This window comes from Polyodon spathula, chromosome 1, assembly GCF_017654505.1.
Source record: "Polyodon spathula isolate WHYD16114869_AA chromosome 1, ASM1765450v1, whole genome shotgun sequence".
In the NCBI taxonomy this organism is placed as follows: Eukaryota; Metazoa; Chordata; class Actinopteri; order Acipenseriformes; family Polyodontidae; genus Polyodon; species Polyodon spathula.
The window spans coordinates 57,510,647-57,537,457 of NC_054534.1; the positions used below are offsets into that span (position 1 = coordinate 57,510,647).

Here is a 26,811-nt window from a genome sequence, read left to right on the forward strand (position 1 = left end):
TAACTAATCATGTATATATTCTCTAAAAACACTGGCAACAAAAATATGAGAATACCAACCATGCTCACTCTGTCTACTGACAAAGAATGATTTAAAAAAGTATTAAATGGTATTTTTGAATTCTGAAGAAGAGTACAAGATACAATTACAATTGTATTATATGGTTCACTTTACCTTACTACAGTGTGTGTACAGACAATGAACTCAGGTCTAGAGTTCCACTGGTGGTAAGTGATATAGTAGTGGGTCTGAAGCCAAATCCACTGCTGTCCTTTGGTCAAGAATCTGTAATAACATGATTTTCCCTTCCCGTACTGCATTACTAGAAAACAAAAATAATGACCACAGTCAATCTGATACACTGTCTAGACATTATTGCTGGGAACCAATTGTCCTGAAAGATCATTCTTATTGTACACGAGTGGTTCAATATCTCTTATGCCACGGGCATTGCTAGAGGTCCTACAGTATATTCAGTCACATGATATCAACATGATAATGGATATCAAGGCAATGGATACCACAAGAAAATTAAAACAATCATTATATTTTAAAGTAATTTACATGCAAATACACAACGATTCAAGTATTAATTTAGAATACTGTATGTCACAGAAATAACAAACATTAAAAGATTGATGGTGTCGCATGATGCTTCAAAGGAGGACAGAGGCAGGGATAGAGAGCTCTGTGTAGTGAGGGAGTTTTTAAAATATTATTAAAAGGGACATTTTACCAAATTTCAAATCAGAAGCATTTACTAACTATGGATAACAGTCGTGGGAATAAACTCAGAAAAGCCAAGTGCTGCCAAAAAGTGTAAAAATCCGGATCTATCGCTGCCGATATCACTACTTAAGCAAAGCCAGGGCGAAAATAACCCTGAGAGAAAAAAAAAGAAATAAATAGTCAATGAAGCAATATTTGACAAACTGAAAAACCTTTGAACGATGTTGGAGAACTTAATAATATGGAAATTAAAATCAATAATAAATCTACACAAATAGAAGCAACTAATCTTGAATATCCTATGCAGAAGATGTGATAAGGAAACAGGACTCAGGTTGGTGTAAACCTAACCAAACAGGTAACAATTAAAAGAGAAACCTGAAGATTTTCAGAACAGAGCTAGATGAAAAAAATATGCAATTTGTTGTCTTGCTGAGGGAAACGAAGGTACTATCTGTACAGAATTTATTTAACGACTCCTGACTGACATTTTCGGAAAAGAGTCGTTAACAGAATTTCATTCAAAGTGGAATGACAGCACAGAATTGGAACAGGGAAGCAGGGAGGCTTCGAGTCCCCAAGACCAATAATTGCCAAATTACTTTGATACAAAGACAAACAGAAAATACTACTATGATTGGCTCAACAAACATCAACACTGAAATACAAGGAGCGCCAAATTTCATTCTGTGGAGACTTTTCAGCTGAAGTTCAGCGCAAAAGAATGGATTTTAACCAGGTGAAAAAGAAATACTAAAAAAAGGACAAAAACGTGAGATACGGCATGATTTACCCAGCTTGGCTCCGTGTCAGTAAGGGTTATCTCCTCAAAACGGTCCAGGAAGCTGAAAAGTTTATTCGGGACACATTTACGTCAGAGAGTGTGGAGATGAAAGAGTTGACTGACAGAAAGGTTATTCATCTCAAGAAAAATGAATAATGTAAACATGGTAATGCTTAGCACAGGTTACTCACTCTAATTATAACTAGGGCTACGATTTTGGCACAGTAATTTTTTGTACATTTCACAGACGAGGTGCGGCAAAAAACCAAGAAATCATGGAAAGGTCACCACATAAATTTAGTTTTAGCTACATCAACAGACAAGAGATTTTAAATAGTACACAAAAACCAATAATAAAGAAGATTTGACTACTGACAAGTTTAAATGTTACTTTGAGTACAAATACACTACATACTTCAACATAATTTCTGGTCGGAGTCAAGGGTCTCCAACCCTGTGCGAAAAGTCGGTATTACATCATCTACAATCATGCGACGTGCATCTTTTTTGGAAAGGCACACAGCCTTAACAGATCATCAAAACCTTTCATCTGTCATTCTAAAATAAATCTCTCACTGTTACATACCTGCATCTCTGAATAATGTTTGAAATTCTTCCCTTTGGGTTCTCTGTTGGTTGAGAGGATGAGTATACCAACAATGTTGCTTCTGATTTTTTTAAATGCTCTTGGATAGAGGTACAAACTCAGCACATCTACTTAAATGTATCCAATTCTGTGATGCAGTCTGTATTTAAAATATGAACAGCTGCAACCACTTTGCGCAGTCAGTCAAAGGGGCTGCGACACGATGCGTCCTATACAGCAAATAGTGAAGCTGCACCTGGCATACCGCATTCAGTGATGTATGAACCAGGCTTGAGTTTTTCACAGACAGTATGTTGTAAAGAAAGCCTCTAAGTTGCTAAACTTCTGCTCTCCGATGCATTTGTTCTGTCTTTTCAGAAAACAGCTCATTCACAATTTTGTTCGTATTTTAGCTATCACTGATTTACATGCTTGCTCATTCAGCTGTCTCATTAGCTGACATACATAGCTACATGTAAATGCTGCGTGCACACAGCCAAACAATTTACAGACACTCGCAGATTTGTATTTTCAGTGCATGACATACTGCATTTTTTTAATGGAAATAAAGGAAGCACCCAATCCAAATTGTTTTTACATCCATTTACTAGATTTCAGACTCTCAAATACACGATTTTCATGATTTGTGACCTCAGTGACAAAACTGTAGCCTTAATTATCACTAATTGGTTAGTTATTGGAGTGTTAACTTGATATGTATATATTCTGTATATTGACCTTGCCTTTCTGCAAGAGACACATTTCAAAACAGAAAGTTATGTATTGTTATCTTGCCGTATTTCTAAATCTAGGGGAGTTGCTATCTTAATAAAATATTAAGATTTACAGTAGCTGATACGCTCAAAGTTAAAGAGGGGTGATTGATAGCTATTAAAAATATTTATGCACCTAACAAATTAGGTTAAATTAAAAAATGCCCCTTTAGGGCAGGATAGAAGTTATTAAGATGTGATTTTTTCCTATAATAGCATATCCTCTTTCTGTGATCCACCCTAAAAATTCCTCCTCACGAATCCAAGCAAATGAATAGAATGTTTTCTCAATTTGGAGAAATAAAAGAAATCCAACTTGATTTGGGGAAACCCACAACTACAACTTAAACAAAAACCCTTTATCAGTGAACATTGGAAAGATAAAGCATTTGGATTTGAGAAATATTTGGTTGTCATTTGTATCCTTAATAGAACAGAATAAATTGTAGGGTGGCGATTCCAGATTGTATACTTAAATTTTAAACTGATTTATCAATTAATCTGATCTCAGACTACAATCTCAGTATTGTGACCACTAGAGAGATATTTCTAAAGGATGTAAGAAAAATATGTTTTATAGATGTATTCATTTATTAGAGATAAGGTCACAAAAATACAAATTAGAGATAAATGGAAAAATTCATTATCAGAAGACTATTGGCTATTTGTAGAAATATCAAAGTAGCTACCTTTAATGCTAGACACAGATCAATATACAGCTATGGACAAAGTTTTGCATCGCCCTACAGAATTAACTCATTTTGTTTCATAAAGTCTAAAGTAACCTGCTGAATAATGTTACACTAACATATTGAATTATCGTATTCCTTTGAATTTAAGATGCACTTTTTGCTTCTCAAAAATAGCCTGCATCTTAAATTTGAGTACAGCATAGTGACGCTTACATAAAAAAAAAAAAAAAAAACTGCAACAAAAAAGACATGACTACCTGAGTGCACAAACAGAAACGTGACTCACTGCCAAGAAAAGACGAACCAAAATGTTACTGCCCGATCTCAAATCTTCCATGACATGGCAGCCATTTTCAAAGATGTGTCATTAGCTTCATGAGGAATTCAAAAGAGAAACTTTTACAAATTCAGCATTTCTAACAAACAGTACCAGCTCGGACAGTTTTGAAATGCTGATCAGACCCCTTGTATTGCTCGACATGCCGAGCAATACCACCGTTCACAAATTGGGAGAAAAACAGGTGTGAGTAATGAGAAGCAGCACATCACTGTAATGCTTCGTGTGATAGCAGACAGCCGCAAACTGCCTCCATATATGTAATTGAGGTTGTATCTTTGTAAATGCAGACTTATTTGATATTTTATTTTTTCCTCAAATTAAGGGTGGGACATTTGGGCTGTGTCTTAAATTTGAGGGCGTCTTAAATTTGAAGGAATATGGTACATACCGCTTTTTAGTTTTCCATAAACTTAACGGAAAACTGACAAAACTTGAAAAATGTGACATTTCAAAATCTAACATGAAATACTGTACTACTATTATGGCTTCCGGTAGACTTTTGCAATACCATTTTGTAGTTTCTTTGATTAAATTATGTTAAATAAAATATCTAAAATTATGTTCACATATTTACTTTTTTTTTTTTCTTTAATTGCCTCATTCCTAAAATGCTAGGTGATGCAAAACCTTTGGCCATACCAAGATCATTCATAGAACATATTACACCCCGGCAAAACTATTTAAATGTAAACCAATGGATCATGACAAATGTTGAAGGTGTCTTTCTGAATATGGGTCATTTGAACATATGTTGTGGAATAAAACAATTTGAACAATTCTGGACAGATGTGTTCTTTCATAGTTCTAATATAGTTGGGTTTTGGATCTAGCTCTATTGGGAAATACAAATGTGGCTGACTGGACAAAATAGCCCTTGCAATTAATGTGAATTATATGACTAAGTGACTATGTTATTCACATTCATTGGGATGTTAAACCCTGTTATCCTAAGATAACATTACACAAAGTGTGGCGACGCACATGTCACAAAAGGCAGACTCGGCTGTCAGACTCCTGGAACAAGCAGCACTTAGCTGACCTTTATAACAAACTTATAGTAGTCCAAAGCATTTCAAGTACAATATATGCACATTATCTAGCTAATATACATGATAATACTGGCTAGCATAAAATCCTCTACTATCACAATGTTATCCACTCAAGACTCGTTATTGATTTGTTGTACCTGTAGCAAAAATATTTATATTGTAATGCTCTGTGAAAGAAATGTTTTGGATTACAGACTAGTTCAAATCAGGGCATATTTTATTGTGATCTGATATTTAAATCATTTACACAACACCACACCTGTGTCATGTGTCAACTTACAATGTTCGTGACACTTTGCCAAAGTTTCCAGGTCATCCACATGGTAGTAATCGTAGCCAGACGTGCCAAGAACTTCAAAGGGTAAATATCCAATTAATGGAGGTGCCCTTGATAAATACAAGAAATAAGTAAAAATAAATAAACTAAAATGAGGTGACTTGATTTTAACAATAAAAAAACAGTACATCTACATGTGCAAATGTAGAATAGTTAATAAGTATTTCACATGAACTGTACCTTTTAACACTAAATGCTCCTTTCTATATTTGACAGTTAAACATACACCAGTACCAGTAAAACTGAATAACAGAGGCTTCATGTATAGAATGGTACAAGGAACTCTGCCCTTCAATGTGAGGAATTGTGTTAAATGCCATGCTGCAAATAAATCCAAGGAGTACTGTTATTGTGCAAAACGTACCTGTGATCCAAGAATAAAAACTTCCACTCTAAGCTATGTCGTGACGTGAATTCTTCATTAAGTTCTTCCACAGTGCACATTTCCTATATGAAATAAAAAAAGAAAAAATAGCACTACTGCATCCTATTTATTCTAAAGAAATATGAATTTGCAAAGATTCGCTTTACCATTGGTACCAGGATAAATTCCAGATATTCATGTCAAAGTTGCATAAATCCAACTGGAAGCTATTACTAAATGTGAATGAAGGACCCAATATTCCAAAAATGTATGCAAGGCACTAGCTTTGCGCTAAAGTCTCCCAAACATGGGTAGATCTGCATTCCAATGTCATGTTAACTGGATCCAGGTGACTTTGTGCACATCAAGTAACTTTAGGCGTAGGCAGATAAAAATTTGGGATATTTTGGGGATTCTAATGAGCTGACATAAGAAACAAGCAACATTTTTTTTGTAATTGGTATCTTACCTTAATAAACTGGGGTTTAGCTAATCTTACGGTTGCTATAAAACACACACCCCCTTCATATGGTGGCCTTAAGGATGTTTGTACAACTCCTTCAAAGCCATTTCGTGTGGAAGTAGGCACTAAATGAAAAAAAAAAAAGTAATAAAATGATATATAATTAGACATTATATATATTTAGCTCAAAAGAGCCAGCTGCCCTAATATATACAATAATAATATATACACTGCTGTGCAAAAGTCTTAGACATGTTGCATTTTTCTACTCCAACGCATTATGATCATCAACAAGTTACTCAAAGCCTCCAGTAGTGTTTTCTACTATTATAAAAACTTTGACTTGCAGGAAAAACATTGAGTGAAATAGCTTGCATCATTGATTTTCAAGGTGTGGTATCCAAAGCATAAAATCAACAATTACAGAGAAACATCATCTGCAATTGACAAACCTAGGACTAGAAGACCCAAAAAACTGTCTAACAAGGATGAACAATATTTGAAGATAATATCCTTAAGGAATAGAAAGACGACAAGCATTGAATTGACAACAGAACTGGCAGAAGGCACAGGTGTCGTTGTCCATCAAATCAACAATACGAAGGTCACCTGAAATCAGGACTTGAAGGATGTATTACACTAAGAAAACCTGTGTTAAGAAAGGGGAACAAGACTAAAAGCCTACAATATGCATAACACAGGAAGTGGACTATGGAACAATAGTCAAAGGTGCTTTGGACTGTTGAAGGATGAAAAACGGTTCCTAAACTTTCTGCTGTGGTCCCCCCTTGGTAAACCGTATAATATTTAGAAAAATATGATTTTCCTAAAATAACATTGTAACGCTGCGTGTAAAATGAAAGCAGGCTCCACACAGGCAGTAGCTTCGTGCTCGAATTGAGCAGTTTGTTAGCCCAGGACAAAAACAGTTAAGGCCATGCCAAAGCAAAAAAAAAAATAAAAATAAAAACCTATCACTCTGTGCTGAATTCCAGTTTACCTCTCTGTCACTCACTCGCACAACTGCGCTCAGGCACGCACTCCTATTTATCTCGTCACATTAAACCGCATCCTCCATCCGCATTCACCAATTCTGGGCATATCATTTGGACCCCAAACTCCTGCCAGTATTCTGGGGGTTCAAATGCATGTCCACAATTGGTGAACCCAGACAGACTGAAAACCAACAACCCCCACCCCCTCCCGCTAGCTAGTGGCATGGTACAGCAAAACATTATGTAATACAGAAATATAAAAAAAAAAAAAAAAAATGAGACAGTCAATAAGTCCTGCAATGATGGAAATTGCCGGGCCATTACAATATTGTAGCGTTGAGCATGCTGTAGGTTCTACCAGGATAGAGTCTGGCTGGGACAGTAGCAAAGGTGCAGCATTTAAATAAGTGACTAATCATTAATAAAATTAAATATTTTTAAAAGATGGGTACACTTTATTACAATCACTATTCATAATTGTATTAACATTAATACACAGTCACTTATTATCATTCTTCATTCCACATTTAAATGAGAAAGTAAAGACCTGGAGGAATTAAAAGCCCATTTAATTGTTTCACAGCCAAACGCCATAAATTAAACTGATTCTACTATTATTATTACAGTACTGTTTTTACAGTATACCTTATTTATATCATGGTCTGGCTTTACTAGTAGAAACGCCCTTGTTTTTAATCTACGATCACTGAAATGCATTTCAATTTGTTTATGTCTGTGAAATAAAAGGTATACTGTATTAACAATAATAATAAAAGCAGTTTAGTTTACAGTATTTTGCTATGAAACAACTAAATGGTTTTTTAAATGCACCACGTCTTTACTATAAAAAGCATGAGAATGAGGGTGAAACATTTTAAGCAACTAGTCTACATTAATGTTAATGCAATTACGAATAGTAATGTTTGTCCAACTTAATGTTTTTATTCTAACTTTATAAAAGATTTATTTAATAAAATGTTGCACCCTCGTTTGTCAGTTTTCTACATTCTGCATGCAGCAAAAGTTATAAATTAAACTAAAAGCGAAGACCCCCCCCCTATTTATAAACTGTATGTGTAGCTAAATCTATTTTTTATAGCGATAAAATTTGGTATAGCGATATGGTCCTATTACTGTACAATATTTTTAAATGTTTTTTTCTTTTTTCTTAAGCTTTTGATTGTGTGTTTCTAGAAATGGATAATGTTCATTGTCCTAATGTAACAATACCATACTGTTTAGCAAACTGTGAATTGCTAAAATTCATTAAAGCTGCGTGTTGTTTAAAAAGTTAATTAAGAGGTAAAATGATTAAAGCAACGTGCACTATTGCAACTGCTAAATACAAATGTAGATTTTATCATCAACACGAGATCCACAGACAACCAACATCCTTGTATGGTCCTAAAGTGTGTGAACAGCGTCAGCACCACCACTTTGCCCATTCATGAAAATCGGGCCCTTTGTGTTCTAAATATTTAAAATAAAAATAAGCCACACATGTAAACATGGCTTAACAGACTATGTTTACTTACCTTTATTCAAAGACTTGAAATTTCCTATAAATTTAACATATTCATATACAGGAGTTTCCTTAGGATCTATTGTTCCTCTTAGCATATGGCAACAAAATTCTAACTGATTTTTTGCTGAAAAACAAAAGGCAGTAAAATTACTATTAAAAAAAAAATTAACATTGTATTCCAAAATAAGATGCAGGATATAGTAATTAGAAAATCAGTAAAATGGTAATTCATTATTATTATTATTATTATTATTATTATTATTATTATTATTATTATTATTATTAACAATAATAAATCTATTACTATTAACCATATTTAAAAAATACATACTCTTTAAGTATTCTGGAGCCGGAGTCTCCCCTTCCAGCATTTGAGTAGAGAGAACTTTATATATCTCTGAATGCTCCCCCACTGGGAGAAAATTTAACAGGTTCTGATCCAAGAGATCGGACTGAAATACAAGTATTTGATTATTAAAACCTATTCTTTTCCATAATTATATCAAGCATGCAACTTGTTGCAGAGACTAACTTTCTTTGAGATCTACTGGTGAATACATAGAGAAACTACATGATTTGCTATTACACAAACACACTGGCAATGCCCCCAAGTGCAGCACAAGGCGGAAACAGGAACAGCTTTAAAACATATGGAATAGAAAAGCTAAACTGAAACCACTATATATAGTTTGTACTTTAAATCCAATATAAAAATAGATTATATATAGCTTGTGCCAATTTAAATACAACTGACAATCAAATTCACACAGAATTACAGTTGCCATTTTTAAACACAGTAAATTTACAAGAACTATTTTTCATCTAACCATATTATCACGACCGACTTCTAGACGCAAGAATTTGTCATTTTTATACTTACAGGTAAATGTTCAAGTAAGGAGGTAACACTTTCTGAAACATATATTATATTTCCATCCGTCATTATTGCTAGAAAGAATCCATCTAGTGCCTGCAAACAATGTAAAAAAAAAAAACATGTAGTTAATGAAAGATTTTACATGTCATGCAAGTATGTTTCTAATTCATGTGCGTCTCAAAGCTTGGTAGGCACATCACATTATACTGTCCTGCACACTGGGCTTTGGGCACTAAATCTGTTTATAAGAATCACATCCATCCTGGATGACTTAATTCTTAAAAGCGGAACGATACGATTACTGTGGTGAAGTGCTGCAGAGACAGTATGTTAGTTTGAGAATTAGAGCTTGTTCCCTGCAGTATAATAGGGTGACCACTAGATGTCGTGAGTTCCCGCATGTATGCTCGCCTCTGGAAAATCCATAGTTATTTCCTAACATATTAAGGATAATGGTCAATTGGTTAACTGCTTGTTAAAGTTAATGTCACCTTGATAAAAAGGGCTTAGCCGATAGTTTTGTGATGGGGGTATAGAGGAGTAAGGAAGTGGAAGAGTATGTGCATTGCAGAGCAGAAGTAAGAGAAAGAAATCACATCCAAACAGCAAGTAAGAGATCTGTTTGTTCCAGTATTATACTGTGCAGATAAGTAGTCACAGTATATGTGTAGTTCCAGGGGGAGCGTATGAACGGTTTTGACATGTACTTGTTTAGTTGGGTAAACGGCTCATCTGACGTCAGACAGGGACCACACAAAGCATTGTTTAGGTAGTGCTCCAACTGACAGCTGGGTTTATTCTGTTTGTTTAGTTTTATTAGTGGTTGTTTCCCCACTGAAAGAAAAATATAACCAACACCTGTTTTAAACTGTAAATCAACACTCCAGCCTGATCATTTACACTATACTTGTTCATGTCACACGACAATTATCAACAGCGCCTGTGTAATCAGCAGTTTAAATACAGTATACAAATGTCAATGGTGCTCAATGGAGGATAATACATCAAAACAAGTCCTCGTGGGTACGCAGTTTGTTATATGATCGCGAATATGTTTACTTAAGGCTGCAAAATCCTATTTTATTGCAATATACTTGAGAAGAGATCGTCTCGTGAGGGTGCCTAGTTTATCTGCCGTGCGGTGTTGTGTAATGAGCTTTTGTTCTGGTAAAGGTTCATTGTTGCTATTTCAAAAAAAATACACATACAGTGGCGTGAAAAAGTACTTGTCCCCTGTGTGATTTTCTGCGTTTTTGCGCATTCTTCACATTGAATTTGGTCAGATCTTTTTGTGGGTTGTAGTAGTATATAGAGGGAGTCTGAGAGAAAAAATGACCCTGAAGTTTGGTGTGTCTTTCATTTGTTTGGTGTGCAAGGTAATCAAACATGCAATCTTCAGGTGTGAAAAACGTATTGCCCCACTAGTTAACTTAACCGAATTAAAGGGATAATTAGGGTCAGCTGTCTGAATACTTTGGTTAACAATCAGGTCTGATTTGGCAGAGCCCTGCCCAATATAAACCTGACTAACTTTGGCCCTTACCATCAGCGAAGTTGTCAGCACACAGGTTCTAGAAGCACATCGTGCCACGATCAAAAGAAATTCCTGAAGTCCTCCAGAAAAAAAAGTCATTGATGCCTATCAGTCTGGTTAGAAAGCCATTCCTAAGGCTCTGTGGCTCCACCAAAGCACAGTCAGAGCCATACTGTCCAAATGGAGAAGGTCTGGGACAGTAGTGAATCTTCCCAGGAGTGGCCGTCCTGCCAAAATCTCCCCAAAAGCAAGGCATAAAATCATCCAGGAAGTCGCAAAGAACCCTACAACAACATCCAGGGATCTGCAGGCCTCTCTCACCTCTGCCAAGGACAGCGTTCATGATTTCACCATCAGAAAGACACAATTGGATTCATGGCAGAGTAACGGAAACCACTGCTCACTAAGAACATGAACACTCGTCTCAAGTTTACCAAAATGCACCTGGATGATCCTCACGAGTTCTGGAACAATGTTCTATGGACAGATGTGTCAAAAGTAGAACTTTTTGGCCAACATGGGCCTCCGTTATGTCTGGTGAAAACCAAACACTGCATTCCACAGTAAGAAACTCATACCAACAGGCAAACATGGTGGTGGTGGTGGTAGCGTCATGATTTGGGGATGCTTTGCTGCATCAGGACCTGGATGACTTTCCATCATGAATTCTGCTCTGTATCAGAGAATTCTACAGGAGAATGTCAGGCCATCCGTGAGCTGAAGCTGAAGCACAGCTGGGTCATGCAGCAAGACAATGATCCGAAACACACAACCAAGTCTACATCCGAATGGTTGAAGAAATTTAAAGTTTTGGAATGGCCTAGTCAAAGTCCAGACCTAAACCCCATTGAGATGTTGTGGCAGGACATGAAACAAGCAGTTTATGCTCGAAAACCCACAAATGTTAGTTGAAGCAGTTCTGCATAAAGGAGTTGGCCAAAATTCCTCCATGGCGCTGTGACAGACAATAACTAGAGGAGGCGTTTGGTTGCAGTTATTGCTGCTAAAGGTGGCGTAACCAGTTAGAGTATAAGGGGGTGATTACTTTTTCACACGGGTGCACTGGGTCTTGCATAACTTTCTTTACTAAATAAATGAAATAAGCATCAAAATGTTGTTTATTTGTTCACTCATTGTCCCTTTTACCTAATATTAGATTTTGGTAGAAGATTTGATAACATTCAGTGTCAAATATGCAAAAATGCAGAAAATCAGGACGGTGCAAATACTCACGCTAGGTGAGGTTATTTATATAGTTAATGCTATTATTTTGTGTTACTTGATGTCGGCTTAAATAAGCGGCATAAGAAGGCTTGTATGCCTAACGTTAGCCAATGTTACATTCTTGCCAGCAAACTAACTACTGGGCTTTGTACTGTCATGTAGTTAGTTTTCTACCACTTAAATTATTAAGCTTATGTCAAATCGCAATTCTGTGTAACAAAGTTAGATAGGTTATCGCAGCCGCTTTTATACACCACCATCTATCTATCTATGTGCACGTTATGTTAACGTTACTTATCCACATTATACATAGCTTCAATGTAGAAATGTATGTATGTTAGTCTAGCAGGTGTCTTATTTAACTTTCTTATTTGTGTATGCTTCTCTGTTGTAGTTTCACACCTACCTTTTTTATTGCCACATAACATATAAATGTGCTAAACCCCAAAACGTCTTGTGTGGTGAAGAAGGGGGGAGTTTAGCTGCCTGTCAACCTTCAACAAGGACTACGCTCACGGGGTGACAGAACATGTGTAATGGGCTTTCAATTAAAATGACATTACAGTACAGTATTTTACTGTCAAGACTACCACTGCATTAAAGCATCTGTGGCTTACTTATTTTCAGTTGCAATGCTTTTCTAAGTTTCACTCTAAGAGGAGATGCAAAGCTCCGCAATATAAATGTCAAAATACAGAACTGTTTACTTTACAATTGCAATAAAGGACAGGACCATCGCTGCCATAACCAGTGGTGTACTCGAGTCGGAATGCTCCGGAAAAAAAACATTCCGGTACTTTTGTTTTTTCTATAGGTAGAATCTTTACTTAAGAATTAACTAAGAACACTTACCATTCTCTTTTATGAAAATGCTTATATAGAGCCAGACCACTCTAATTTTGGTGGCTGGGCATCAATGAAGCGATATATTTTGTGTCTTTCCAAAAGCACAAGGAACAAATAAAATGTGTCCTCGATTCCCTACATACCAGTTTTGATGGTACGTTCAGAATCCGAACTGGATTCTGAACTGGATAAAATGTGTATAGTCAAATCTCCTGCACAATTACGATTCAGTCGCCTTGTGATGCACTGAAGGGAACATTAGTACTTTTATTACAAACTACAGTACAACTTCAAGAAGAATAACACTTTGTTTTTGTAAAAACGCTGACGACGACAGCTGAAGTACATGCTACGATTGTGGCCAGAAACACGGGTTTAAAGCTGTTATGTACATCGGTCACAGACCTGGGGATTGGAGTTAATGACTGCCTTGCATCTAGGATTTAATATATATTACAAAACCATAAATAAGTGCTACACATTTAATTAAAATAAAAAACACTGGTAGGTAATGTTACTCACAACTTACAAAAACAGAACCAATGTTTGTTTATTTTTTTTTAGCAAATATTCAGAATGTAGTATACAATGAAATTGTTTAAAAAAAAAAATAAAAAAAAAAAAAAAAAAAAAAGCATTGGATACAGTTCTTAAATTGGTGACAAATAAAAATACTGAGCGTTGGTGTGATTCGTAATTGTATTGGATGCAGAGCTCCAGCAAAAAGACGGGGGGAGGACATAATATACTACATAGTGATTGAAGTTCTGCGCTGGAGAAGACGTAATAGAAAAAAAATATAAAACAAAACATGCATGATAAAAATAGCAAAAAAAACAGACAGACAATATTAACCCGATAGACGCTTTCAAAACAGGCCAAAGTTGGCTGTAATAACGACACTCAGCAGTGGGGGAGTACCCTCAACATAGCAAACAAGACGCATTACCTATTAAAACAAATGTTCCCTCAAGTTCAATGTACAAACAGAATCTATATTTTAATTGGCATTTCGGTACTTTAAGATTTAGGACTACACCACTGACCATAACCCACCATTTTCTTTAATGATGTTTCAACCTGTGTCACCTGATCTGAGATAGCGCTATGAGGAAAACATTACCGCGATGACTGACCAGAATAAAACCCACGTTGATTTAAATGCACAGTGTGTGTAACACATATCAAATAAGATATGAAATAGTTTAATGTAATTTACTAAAGCATATATTGTTCAACAAAGTCTTGCGCATCTGACAGCTGTAAAGTTAAAAAAAAATTATATTTCTGTGCACCAATTTAAAAAAATATTCTCAGTATAATCTCTAGAACATGTTTGACAGGCAAAGCAACAAAGCACAAAAGTCTTCAACAGTTTACTGCATAACTTTACCCCATGAAAAGGTGCTATTGCATACGGAGGTATGTTTGCATTCAGCTGCTGCGTGTGTTTAGTGTGTGCGCCACCAGTAATTTAGGGAGTTGAGAGCTGCGACAGAGTTCATAAAACGTGTTCTTGCTATTAAATACTGTACAACAGTTACGTTCAATATGGGATTCAGATGTCTTCTATTTATTTAAAGAAGAACTGCACACATTGGAGTGATATGTTAAAATGGATGTATGGATGTAGGATTCAATTAACTGAATCCTAAGTATTCGGCCTAATCCAAACCCTGCTCAAAAAGTAAGTATTCGGGCTGAATCCGAAACCGAATCCTGGATTCAGTGAATCTCTACAAACAATGCAGTGTTTCCTGCATCATTGCGCGATCCATGCTGCGTATGTGCCTAATAACTTGGGATCTGATCAAATTCAAATTCAAAAACAGCTTTATTAGTTGTACATATCACTACACTTGATCAAGTACTGTATTACATGTAGACCGTTTGACCCAAAATTATTCTTATAAGCAGATTGTTTGACTCTTACAAGCGGAGTATTTTAGCATGGTTAGTACAAGAATTATTTTGTCCCAGTGGTTTTGATCACTATATGCGGTTGATTCTTACATCAATGATTCTTAAAAACCAAGTGCACTACATGCAAATACAGTTATTCACAAGGTTATCACAACTGAACATGTCCACTTATTTAACAATGATTAAATCCTTTTTCAATGCCAGTATTGTGAAGCAATCACTTCAATATTGTAAAAAAAACCAAAACAAAAACAACTGTAAGCTGTGATATCAAACAAAGTATAATTGACTTGGTATTTTTGGCACTCCCCGTGATACACTCACCTCCAGCATTAACTGTGTAAACTCCTCATTACTAAGGAATGGAGGCTTCCAGTCTTTTCGTATTTCACTTGATTCTGACTGTGCAACAATTTCTAAAAAAAATTCAAATACAAAAAAAGAAGAAAAAAGATTCCATTATGGTTGCATAAAATGTATTATTTTTTATAACATAGGGTATAACCAGATATTTTGGTTAGGAAATCTATGTTCTGTACTACATGTAGTACGGTGCATACAGTGCCTATAGAAAGTCTACACCCCCTTGAACTTTTTTCACATTTTGTTGAGTCAGTGCCTGTGAGTTTCATGCATTTAAATGAGGATTTTTTTCCCCCACTTATCTACACACCATACTCCACACTGTTAAGAGGAAAAGTGTTTTTAATGAGAAAAAAATGATATATTATACAAAACTGAAAGATCATAATTGGATAAGTCTCCACCACCCTCAGTTAATACTTGATGGAAGCACCTTTGGCAGTAATTACAGCTGTGAGTCTGTTGAGTTCGGTCTCTACCAACTTTGCACACCTAGATTTGGCAGTATTTGACCATTCTTCTATACAAAACTGTTCATGCTCTGTAAAGTTCCTTGGGGAGCATTGATGACATCAATCTTCAAGTCATGCCACAAATTTTCAATTGGACTGAGGTCGGGCTCTGACTGGGCCACTCAAGGACATTTACCTTTTTGTTCCTTAGCCACTCCAGTGTAGCTTTGGCTGTGTGCTTTGGGTCATTGTCATGCTGAAAGGGGAACTTCCGTCCCAGTTTCAGCTTTCTAGCAGAGGGCAGTAGGTTTTCCTCAAGGACTTCTCTGTACTTTGCTCCATTCATTTTCCCTTCTATCCTGACAAGTGCCCCAGTCCCTGCCGGTGAGAAACATCCCCATAACATGATGCTGATACCACCATGCTTCACAGTAGGGATGGTGTTCTTTGGGTGATGCGCAGTGTTGGGTTTGCGCCAAACATAATGCTTTGCATTTAGGCCAAAAAGTTGCATTTTAGTTTCATCAGACCACAAAACTTTTTGCCACATGGCTACAGAATCTACATAATGTTTTTTTGCATACTTCAAAATGGGATTCAAGGTGGGCTTTCTTGAGCAATGGCTTCCTTCTTGCCACCCTATCATACAGGCCAGATTTGTGGAGTGCTTGTGATATTGTTGTCACATGCACATTTTGACCAGTCTTGGCCATAAAAGCCTGTCGCTCTTGTGAAGTTGAAATTGGCCTCTTGAAGCCTCTCAGATCAGTCTCCTTCTTGCTCGGTCATCCAGTTTGGAGAGACAGCCTTATCTAGGCAGGGACTTGGTGGTGCCATACACCTTCCACTTCTTAATAATCGTCTTGACCGTGCTCCAAGGGATATTCAAGGCCTTTGATATTTTTTTATACCTATCCACTGGTCTGTGGCTTTCAACAACTTTGTCCCGGAGTTCTTTTGAAAGAGTCTTGGTACTCATGGTTAAGTCTTTGCTTTGAAATGCACTACCCAGCAGAGGGAACCTACAGGAACTGCTGAATTTATCCTGGCATCATGCAAATCACTACAATTTAACACAGTTGGAGGCCACTTAACTTGGTGTGTGATTTTGAAGGCGATTGTTTACACCCGAGCCAATTTAAGACTGGTATTACAAGGGGGGTGGACACTTATCCAACAAAGCTATAAGTTTTTATTTTTCATTTATTTTCTACCAATTTATAGAATATTTTTTCACTTGGAAGTTGTGGGGTAGGATGTGTAGATAAATGAAAAAAATAAACTATTTTAAAATGCAATTTAATTCCAGGCTATAAGGCAACAAAAGGTGAAAAACTTGAAAGGGAGTGTAGACTTTCTATAGGCATTGTACATTCACATGAAGGTTTAAACTAAAAAAGCAATAATAAAACTAAAAGAATGTCTCCGAACACTCGCATGACACTTCTGCTTTCTTGCCAAGTAGTCATCAATAAATAAGACTGTTACAGGAACCTTTGTGCTTGCGCAGAAAGTCGATGCTCTTTTGTAATATTGTTGATTTGTCCATCTTCCGGGTGTTACCCGGGAGCATGGAGCCAAGCTCTTTGATGAGGACATTGAACTGATCTCTGCGTTTCTTCTCAGATTTGTTTCTGGAAACCCTGAAAGGAAAACTAACAATAAATTTAGTGAACAAATCCCCAGTATTAAAAAATGGAAATGTGTCCTTTAGCTAGTTGTACCCTTGGTTTAGGTTACTCAAAAGGGGCCCAACTACATCTTACCTTTTTTTTTTTTTTCCTTCAATAGGCTTTATAGCTTACACACCATTTTTATCATGTAAATTAAAGCATACCTTTTAGCTTTGTCCTTGTCATCATCTTCCATCAACCCATCAAAAATGCTGCTGTCATCTCTGAAACAGAGTACATGTGCAGAGTAAAATGCCAAACACATATATCTCCATGCATCCCATGGACTCAACTTGGTCCTAATAATATAATAAATAGAACAATGTAAGGGTCTGAATATATGATCACACTGTAATATAGGACTCGGTTGTTTTAGGGCAGTAATGCACGAGTCATCATTGTGTGATAATATATTCTAACCAATACGTTATTTTATATATTTTGTTTCTTAATCATAGAAAAGTGAAAAAAACATTACTATATTATTGTTTGTCAGTTTTTCACCTGTTGCAAATATTGTATAAAGTGTTTTATTGATATTGTTTTTATTCATGAACTGCTGAAATAATGTATCTTTTCAATGTGTGCGATATTACCTATATGGAGTGGAATTATCATATGGGACATTAGTGATGAGGGGTGTTATATTAAAACCTTCAGATAACATGTATAGTGGATATTTTGCATTGTGTTACGTTATTCTGTTTCTTCCACTGAATGCAAATACTTTGTGAGGTTTATATCAGCAAATGTATTTCCTTGTATTTTCATTTTCTTGTGCTTTTAACAATGTCTCCAGACATTTTTCTATTATTGGTTTGAACCATACTGTTTGAGTTCTCGTCATTGTTTGGTCGAATGTCCCATGTCTTCATTCTGAATGCATAATTTATTCTCAGTTGTACTGTAGCGAGGGAGATAATGGCAGCGCTTTGCTTTCTTTATTCGTCAGTGGAAACGAGTTCTTTCATTTTACTTCGACAGTTATTCTTCCACATTGAACTTACCGTGTACTTTTGTCCTTATGGCATATAAAAATATGTCATATTATTATATATATATATATATATATAGATATATATTTATATATATATATATTATATATATATTATATATATATATCTAATATATATATATTGTATATTATAAGAAATATATCCGAAATATATATTTTTTTAAATATAGCGTTGTGTTTCCATTGCAATTTTTTTTTATTGTTTTTTTTTTCATTTTAGTTGTACACAATATACCCATTCCCTATGAAGCATACAGTGTCACTGAAAACAGTGCAGATTTAGTCAGATTTACTGCAATTACTGTAATTAGCCAGAACAAAACATATCAATGCATCTTCAAGGAGTTCCATATAATTTGGGTAGGAGCATGCACTCTCACTTATTTAACCATCCTGTATGCAAAAAAATATCCAACAGATGGTGCTAGTGTTATAGTATACAGAAATACAAAGTTAGACTTTTGGACTGCTGGTGTTTAAATACCACAACTAGATGAGTACTTTTCTGTATTCAGCTTGTCTACTTGTCTTATTCAAAACCGGATAGTTCAAACTTTCCCAACCTCAGAGTATCACAAAAGGATAAGTTTACTGTGGGGAGCCACATAATTGGCAGCAAGCACCTATGCAGGCCATCTTGCAAACAAGAGACTACATACAGTGTGCACAGCATTAGCAGAATGGTGGGACATGCTTTGCATGTACTGCAGAATAGACATTTCAGTTTACAAATACAAACTATGAATGTGTACAGTTAAAAACATATACCTGGGATTGCAAGGCCAAACAAATGTGCATTAAATTATGCTACAAATACTGTAGTCAAAACACAATATAACGGAAGACTAACTATCACCTTAACTTGCTAAAAAAAACACACACCAAAGTCATGAAATGGATAAACTGAGTGTGTATGTATGTATGTATGTATGTATCATATATATATATATATATATACACACATAAAGAGAGATATAGATATAGAGGAGAGAGAGAGAGAGAGAGAGAAACAGCCATACGCTTATCCAGTAATCAAATTGCCCTTTTACTGACTTTCAAAAACAAGCAATAAAACCAGTAGACGTTCACACAAGTGCAGATTTTATTGCACTCTTAACTATTATTAACCCTTTCTGTGCTGATTTTGTTTTGTTGAAATTTGTTTCTTGTCTCATGAAACTATACTGTATTAATGCAAAGCTAACACTTTTGAATGTTGACTATTTTGAATCAACTGTCTGTGAGTACAGGACAAATAACAGAATACTTGGATAAGTACAAAGATGAAAAACTATTTACCCAACAATGTTTTCTTCATAGCAGATATATACATATTTGTTAGCATCATCACGATAAAATGCCTTAAATGGATGCCACTGATAATACAGCTTTTCAACTAGAGTAGCTGTTGTACATACCTGTCTACACTGGAGCTCATTTTATAACCTTCTTCACCTTAGTAAATACAGCGAATCACACTCTAATCGTGAGGTAGACATTTGTAGTTGCACCTGAAAAGAAATAGATACAAACCTAAATACATGGTTATGTCTACTGATCCCTGATGATCAGTTTCTAATAGATGCAATGACGACATCGTCATTACGGGACACATTCCAAAACAGTATAAAAGATATACAGTATACAAAACATTTTCTGTGTGCACTGAAGCAACATCAGTATACTATACTGTATACATGTGTTCCTAATGGCCGTCAGTTTCAAGGGATAACTTTCTTCAGGCTGTTACCTTACAGGTTAAATTAATGCTGTATTTTAAATCAACTGCCAGCATGGAATATACTTACTCCAACCACAACACAAAATGCAGGTATAAATAAAAAAAAAATGTAAAAACTAAAGTTAGATGCTTCATTTTCAAAACCTTGCTACACAAAGGACCCCGTTTTAAACTTCAATGGACTTCATCATTTTAATGTCAACTCTTGTTAAAATTCAGAAACACACTAACACACAACAGATCTATATAGTGAGTTTTCGACCCCACGTCTTAATACTCAAGTAATGAAAACATACTTACAATAGCAAAAACAGAGTTTCAAATCTGCAAAGTCTTTTTGCACTCTGGCCCTTGTTTGCTAATTCAATGTTCTTTTATTTTACATCTAGAAAACAGAGAACAAATCTATTAGTTTTCACATTCATGGAAGAAGTTACAAATACAGTCATTAGCACAATGTTCCAAAATCAGGATCGCTCAGTTTTGGGAGTGTCTGCCCACCGATATCTAGCAGATCAAGACTAAAAAGTTGGATGATATGAAAAACAGTTGTATATAGTTTTTACCATGCAGGGTTTTCAATTTGCGTTGTATTTGTTTAGTTTTATATGCAACTCTAAAAGTGTCACTTTATGGTACATATATGAAGGCTCCATCTACAGTGATTCATCGAGGTTCTGTAATTTGACCTCACTGTGCATTACCTAGTAGGTAAAGAAAATCTTCCACATTAAATCTTCCAAATTCCACATTAACTATCGATAGGATCTAAAGTCAAGTAACATTAGTGTAGACATCAGTGACTCAATATCATGTGCAGAGCCAGAACCAAGTATTGCCAGCTGCTCCATTTGATTGAATATAATTATAGGTATCAGGTTTTTTTTTATGGTTTCCCCAGTTTACTATTATAATTTTTTTAACACATTTGTTTCCATAATATAATTTTATAAGTGCATTATAAAAAGGTCCTTTTGACGACTTCAATTTATTTCTATACAGTATACAACTGACCAAAGTAATCCACCACTAACCCACAATAAGAAAAATAAATAAATACAAAATAATAAGAAAAAAATAACAAATCATAAAATCACACTTTATGCTTAGTAAATTTCGAAGTACGGCACCATTCCACCTACAGTATTGGTACACAAAGCTAGGAACATTTGACAGATTTGAGATACAGTAATGGAACAAACTTCAAAGTATTTCTGTATTGCATAACCTAGTATATGAATATTACTTTTACCAGTAAGCAATCCCAGCAGTGGCATACTATATTCATCAGTGCACAAATTTCAACATTCAAATCTACTGTAGCAATCTCTTTACTTGGGCTTTTTTTTTTTTAATGCAATTCTTGTAAACGCTGTCTGGAGGCATTCTGTAAAAAGTACGGAGGTGTCCCTTGGCATGATAAGACACTGTATAAATCAAAAGCTGTTGTATGGCATGACAGTTTCCACATCCATCTTCTAATGTCCGGGGTTACTGTATACTGGATCCCCCAATAAAATATACTGGCAAGAGCCTTGCATTTGGATTTTAGACCAGTCTAACTACAAGCACTAGAATTGCTGAAGCTGCGGTTCTGTAGGAAAAGCTGTATACATTATATATGTACATGTATAATAGGTTTATAGTAAATATATATATGCAGTCAAAAATGTTTAGCAAATAATACATGAACAATACACCACGCTTTCTTTGGAAAGTTTTTTTTTTTTTGTATTTGTTTAACGCTAATGTCTGGGATTTTGTTTGGTTTCTCTTGATATATTTCTGTGGCCAAATGAGGCAGGCTCCACAAGCTAAAAACTGTGGAAACCCAGTTTAAAGAAAACTGCATTGTATCGGTCATCGGCGAAGGCCAAATTGGAACTCCGACAAAAACATTTAAATATACCCACCTTAATTAATAATAATAGGCCATCTAAATTTGGAAGGAGAATTTCTCTCCCTAACAGAAAACTGCAACCAAAATTTTTCGAAAGGTACTACATGGAAACCCAGCCAATGTTTACCAGCAAAATACTGTATAACCTTGAACCTGTGAAATTTACGCAAATAAAGAGAACTCACTTAACGTGCCAGAACTCGGGTAGTCGGGTAGAACTGCAGGCCGGAGGGAGTGCACACACAGCTTTAAAATACAAATGTTTTTTGAACAAACTGACTAATATTGTTAAAATAAAGTGCAATGTCTTGAAACTAATTGGAAGGTCCTATTCAAGCGACCCAGACATTATGCATTCATGGACCACTCTTTTTAAATAACTGAAATGATTAGGAAACAATTAATTTGTGCAAGGCACAGAATCTAATTATATACAGTATCTTCCCTCATTAGTTTTTTGGGGGGCATGACAGTGTTAAAACAATCATTCTTTCAGAAACGAGGGCAAGTACTTTTCTTTAACTTGTTCTGAAAACTGTTAATTTTAGTGTTATATTTCAATTCAGTACAACGTTTCAAACTAGCATTCTCAGGCAATCTAACAGATACATTGTTTCAGGTCTGCCTATAATTCCTTTCAACTGCAGAAACAAAGCAAGTACATTGTTCAAAGTTTACCATGCAGTTTACTCCAATACAGATTCACATAGTACAGTACACACATATCAAGGTAGGCCTCGAAGTTGAAAGGAATGTCCTGTTGATGCTTCAGTACTGCCAGTAGAGAACACTGGCTATAAATTTAGTATTAGTTTTGCGTGCGAGTTCAGAATGATTGCAAAGTACTTCCTCTGCTTCAGAACAGTTCAGAATTCTGGTAGCCCATTCTATTTGACCAGAGCTGTGGATATTAGGGAAAGCTGTTCTTTCAGCACCACATGCCACAGGAATTTGGGGTCTACTTGTGTCCCATTTGGTACTTTTCTCTCGCTGATGGAGCATTTTAATTAGAAAAAGTGCTCTAGTTTTGTACCGTTTTGTCTTGGACAGCATATGACTTATTTTAGACCTTAGGGGCCCAGGGCAATTGCAGCAAGTGGTCCTGTTTATGGTGGAAGGTATGATAACAGCAGTTGGATAATGCCTAAATAGTGAGGTTATTTTTGTGTCTAAATAATTGAAAACCAGAGTTTTCCACTGCATCTGTCTGTTGCCACGATCTCTGCCCTCCAATATCAGTTTTTCATTTTGGTCCATGTGAAGTTTAGGCCCGGTATATTCTGCATGCAAGTATGGTAAATAATAATAATTTCTTTGTATTGCTCTCTGACGTGGTGTAAAGGTGTGGTGTCTGATAAAGCCCTTCTTACATTTCTTTCCCACAGCCTGTATCTAGCAGCTCATACCTGTTACTCCACTGCACATTCTTCATAATCAACTAAATGTTGATGTAGATCGGTCAGCTGCTTGCAGTTCTTTAAAATTAATTTTATTTAACACTGAAGCAATTGCCCGTATTTGGGATTCAATATTCTGATGGCAGAGACTGTGGTTCTCTGATAAAACAATAACTATGATTATTAATTATTGTTTCTATATAATTACAATATATATATATATATATATATATATATTGTGTCATAGTATTCTTCCCAGTCATTGTGGTGCAGGCTGACTATGATCATTTTGTTACACAAATAACATGTATTTAAGTTACACGATTGTTTAGTTTTCTATTTTTTAGGGAATACGTTGAAAATCAAGGTATGCTATGGTTATTTTCACCAAACTTTAAACATTTCAAATGTTCTCATTACAAATGTAAAATGAAAATAAATAAATAAATAAATCTGACCATATTTTAATATTGTATTAAACATTTAGAGAGCCTTTCAAATTAATCAAAGTGCTTTACAATATCATTTTTTTAAAAGAAAGCACAGTAAGCACTTTGTTACAGCCCTACAAAAGGGCATTAATAAATAAATACATTTGCAACAGGGTGGTACTATATTGTCACATGACAGGGGTGTAACGCCTTCAGTGATGACGTATTTTAAAGCTGCAGGCGCACACCCTTCCACAGAACAGCCGCTGACAGTACAGGACTCCGGCCTGCAGTTATACACTCTTAGAACTCATTAGGCACTTTCCCAAAGGGAACTATAATCATCAGTAAAATAAACATGTAAATAAAAGCTAATGCATCAAACTTCAACTTTGTGCAGCACTTTAACAAAACTAAACTTTTTTTTTTTTTTTAAGAACAACATACACATTAATAGGACATAGCAACTGTTCATGTGGATAAATACTGTAGGGGAAATAAGACATTAGGCTTACTGTATAAGGTAGTTTAAAAAATGCAATATTTTTCAGTATGATTATAGAGCTCAGACGACATCCTGTGTGAAATAATTATATTCATAAGTACAGCCTACACATTCCCAGTTAAAGTAATTAAGACTCAATGCATTCACCTGTGTTTCATACAATTTCTGAACTTAATGCAGATCTTAGCAGTGCGTATCAAGGTACACCAGTCTTAGGGTCCCCATTCCTTATTTATGTATTCCCTGTCCAACAACCTCATGCAAGAAGCAAACAAATTACAGGAAGGGACCATTTTTTATTTAATATATTAGAAGACAGTAGGCGGTAGTCACTAATTGAATGAAAATGCAACTTTTAAAATACTTTTGCATGAAATAAACATCAATTTATTGCCGTGAAGAATAGATTTTCAGGTAATCTTTTCTTAATTACATTTAACAGCAATGTTATTTAGCGCTAATATTTTTAAGGAGGTTCCTCTGTATTGTTTGTAACATTTTATTTTCAGCTGTTACTGCTGTCCAACTTTAACAAGCTGACCGACTCACTAAATTAATTTATCAGTACTAGTAATTTTTAGTAAAATGACTTTACTCACACCCCCAACAATGGCAACTACATTTGTTTTCAGCGTGGTGTGTCTAGGGTTATAACCTATTTCGAAAAACTACACATGTTGCTTAAAGTATCTGTTACCTTAGTAGCTTGTGTACTACCGGTAATGGTTGCTTTCTGATTTATATGGTTATGGTTGCCATACTATTGATTACTGTATAGCCCTAGACTGTTGTAGTACAGAGTTTAAACATTTTCGTAACATTAAACATTTATAATGTTGTCTAAACATTACCAAAAAAAAAGTTATTACATTTATAAGGGGCACCAATATTAGTGCTACTGTAATCAGGGTCTTTAAAACTAGCCATTAGTGCACTGTATTAAAGTGCTTATTGTAATCAGTTATTTGAGCGGTTACCAAATATGTTGAAGTTTAAATATTTTATCTTAAAATGTTCAGGAATTTCAACAGAATCTAACACACCTATGTTGTCCAAAGCTTTGTCAAATTTGTATTCCCAAGATATATGCTTCATTGGCTTCTAGAATGGCTCAAACAGATTTAAAACAAAAAAAAAAAAATCGGAAAATAAAATGAATATTTAAAAAAAGATAGGTTTCATTGATATGGTCAGAGATGGTTAAACAATATGAAAGTTTATTTTTACTGGACAATACTGGTAATGAAACTTGACAGGAAAAAAAAACCCATAGAAAACACTTTATTTGAGACATGGAAAGTAAAAGAAATGTAAACTTTGTACAATGTACAGTACAATAAATGTAAGGAGGCAAATACTGTACTATACTAAGTATACACTAAATGGTTTAATTCCTCTGAGAAAATTACCACTTAAATACAGCCATTATTTTGTTTAACATGCATTTATTCACAAAATAAAGAAAAGCCCTTATCAGTGTCTGCAATTAAAATGGCTGATCAAGGAGGCATTTAAAAAAATATATATTTCTATTCTAATTCTAGAATATAAACATAAAACATTTATTTCAGTCCCTGACGCAAGCAAGCTTTCAATTGGGTCTCGGTGTTCCTATTCTTAAAGCAGCCCACTGATCTAAATGTCAAAAACAAGTGCATAACGGAAACAGTGAGACCTCATTGTGTTCCCTAGACAGCAAGCAGGCAGTGGTTATATAACCATGAAGTCATCAGCAGCATTCCCTGTCCCAGTAACCCGCTGGTCCATTGACCTACTTTCCCCACATCCACACTCTTATATCCGCGTTAAAAACAGGTGTATTTCTGCTGCATTGATTTTTTTTTTTTTTTTTTTTTTTTTTTTTGGAGCAATCATTAAATTGGACAAGAAAAAAAAAAAAAAGCCCATCAAGCTTTTAAACATGTCTAGACCTACAAAAATATTTTAAACTGTTGCAGAAAGGAATGGACTTAAAACTAATCTGAACAGACATGTATCTACATGAAGAACCAACAGCAGTACTTTTACTGTACCACAAACTTGTCTTATAAAAACGGACAATGTTAAGCCCCTTTCACACTGGCATGATCTACCCGGGTCAGACCCTACCCAGGCAGGAAAAGGTGTTATGCGGGCACGTATGTGCTTTCACACGACTTTTGATAAAGCAGGGTTGACCTGGGTGACAGAAGCAAGTAAACAATGCGCGTATCAGTGCCCCGGAAGCAGCTTGTTACTAACGCTTCCATTCAAGCTTCTCTGGATTAAACCGTCGGCCCAAATGTTGATTACA

General features: G+C 35.4%; 1 protein-coding gene across 3 annotated transcripts in view; it reads right to left on the reverse strand.

Annotated features, from left to right (window-relative positions):
- Nucleotides 1-26,811, reverse strand: part of clocka (clock circadian regulator a) — a 58,621-nt gene that overhangs the window by 14,714 nt on the left and 17,096 nt on the right. For 2 of the 3 annotated variants that reach the window (XM_041258283.1, XM_041258265.1), the window contains exons 1-10: nucleotides 17,694-18,016; nucleotides 17,351-17,499; nucleotides 15,366-15,457; nucleotides 9,518-9,607; nucleotides 8,969-9,089; nucleotides 8,648-8,761; nucleotides 6,124-6,242; nucleotides 5,655-5,737; nucleotides 5,234-5,340; nucleotides 175-322 (exon numbers count right to left, since the gene is read on the reverse strand). In XM_041258283.1, the coding sequence (XP_041114217.1) occupies nucleotides 175-322; nucleotides 5,234-5,340; nucleotides 5,655-5,737; nucleotides 6,124-6,242; nucleotides 8,648-8,761; nucleotides 8,969-9,089; nucleotides 9,518-9,607; nucleotides 15,366-15,457; nucleotides 17,351-17,499; nucleotides 17,694-17,794 (1,124 nt within the window). In that variant the 5' untranslated portion in view covers nucleotides 17,795-18,016. Of the gene's footprint in view, nucleotides 1-174; nucleotides 323-5,233; nucleotides 5,341-5,654; nucleotides 5,738-6,123; nucleotides 6,243-8,647; nucleotides 8,762-8,968; nucleotides 9,090-9,517; nucleotides 9,608-15,365; nucleotides 15,458-17,350; nucleotides 17,500-17,693; nucleotides 18,017-19,962; nucleotides 20,056-20,585; nucleotides 20,671-26,811 lie in introns of those variants that run through there. The other variant, XM_041258273.1, reaches the window with a different exon arrangement.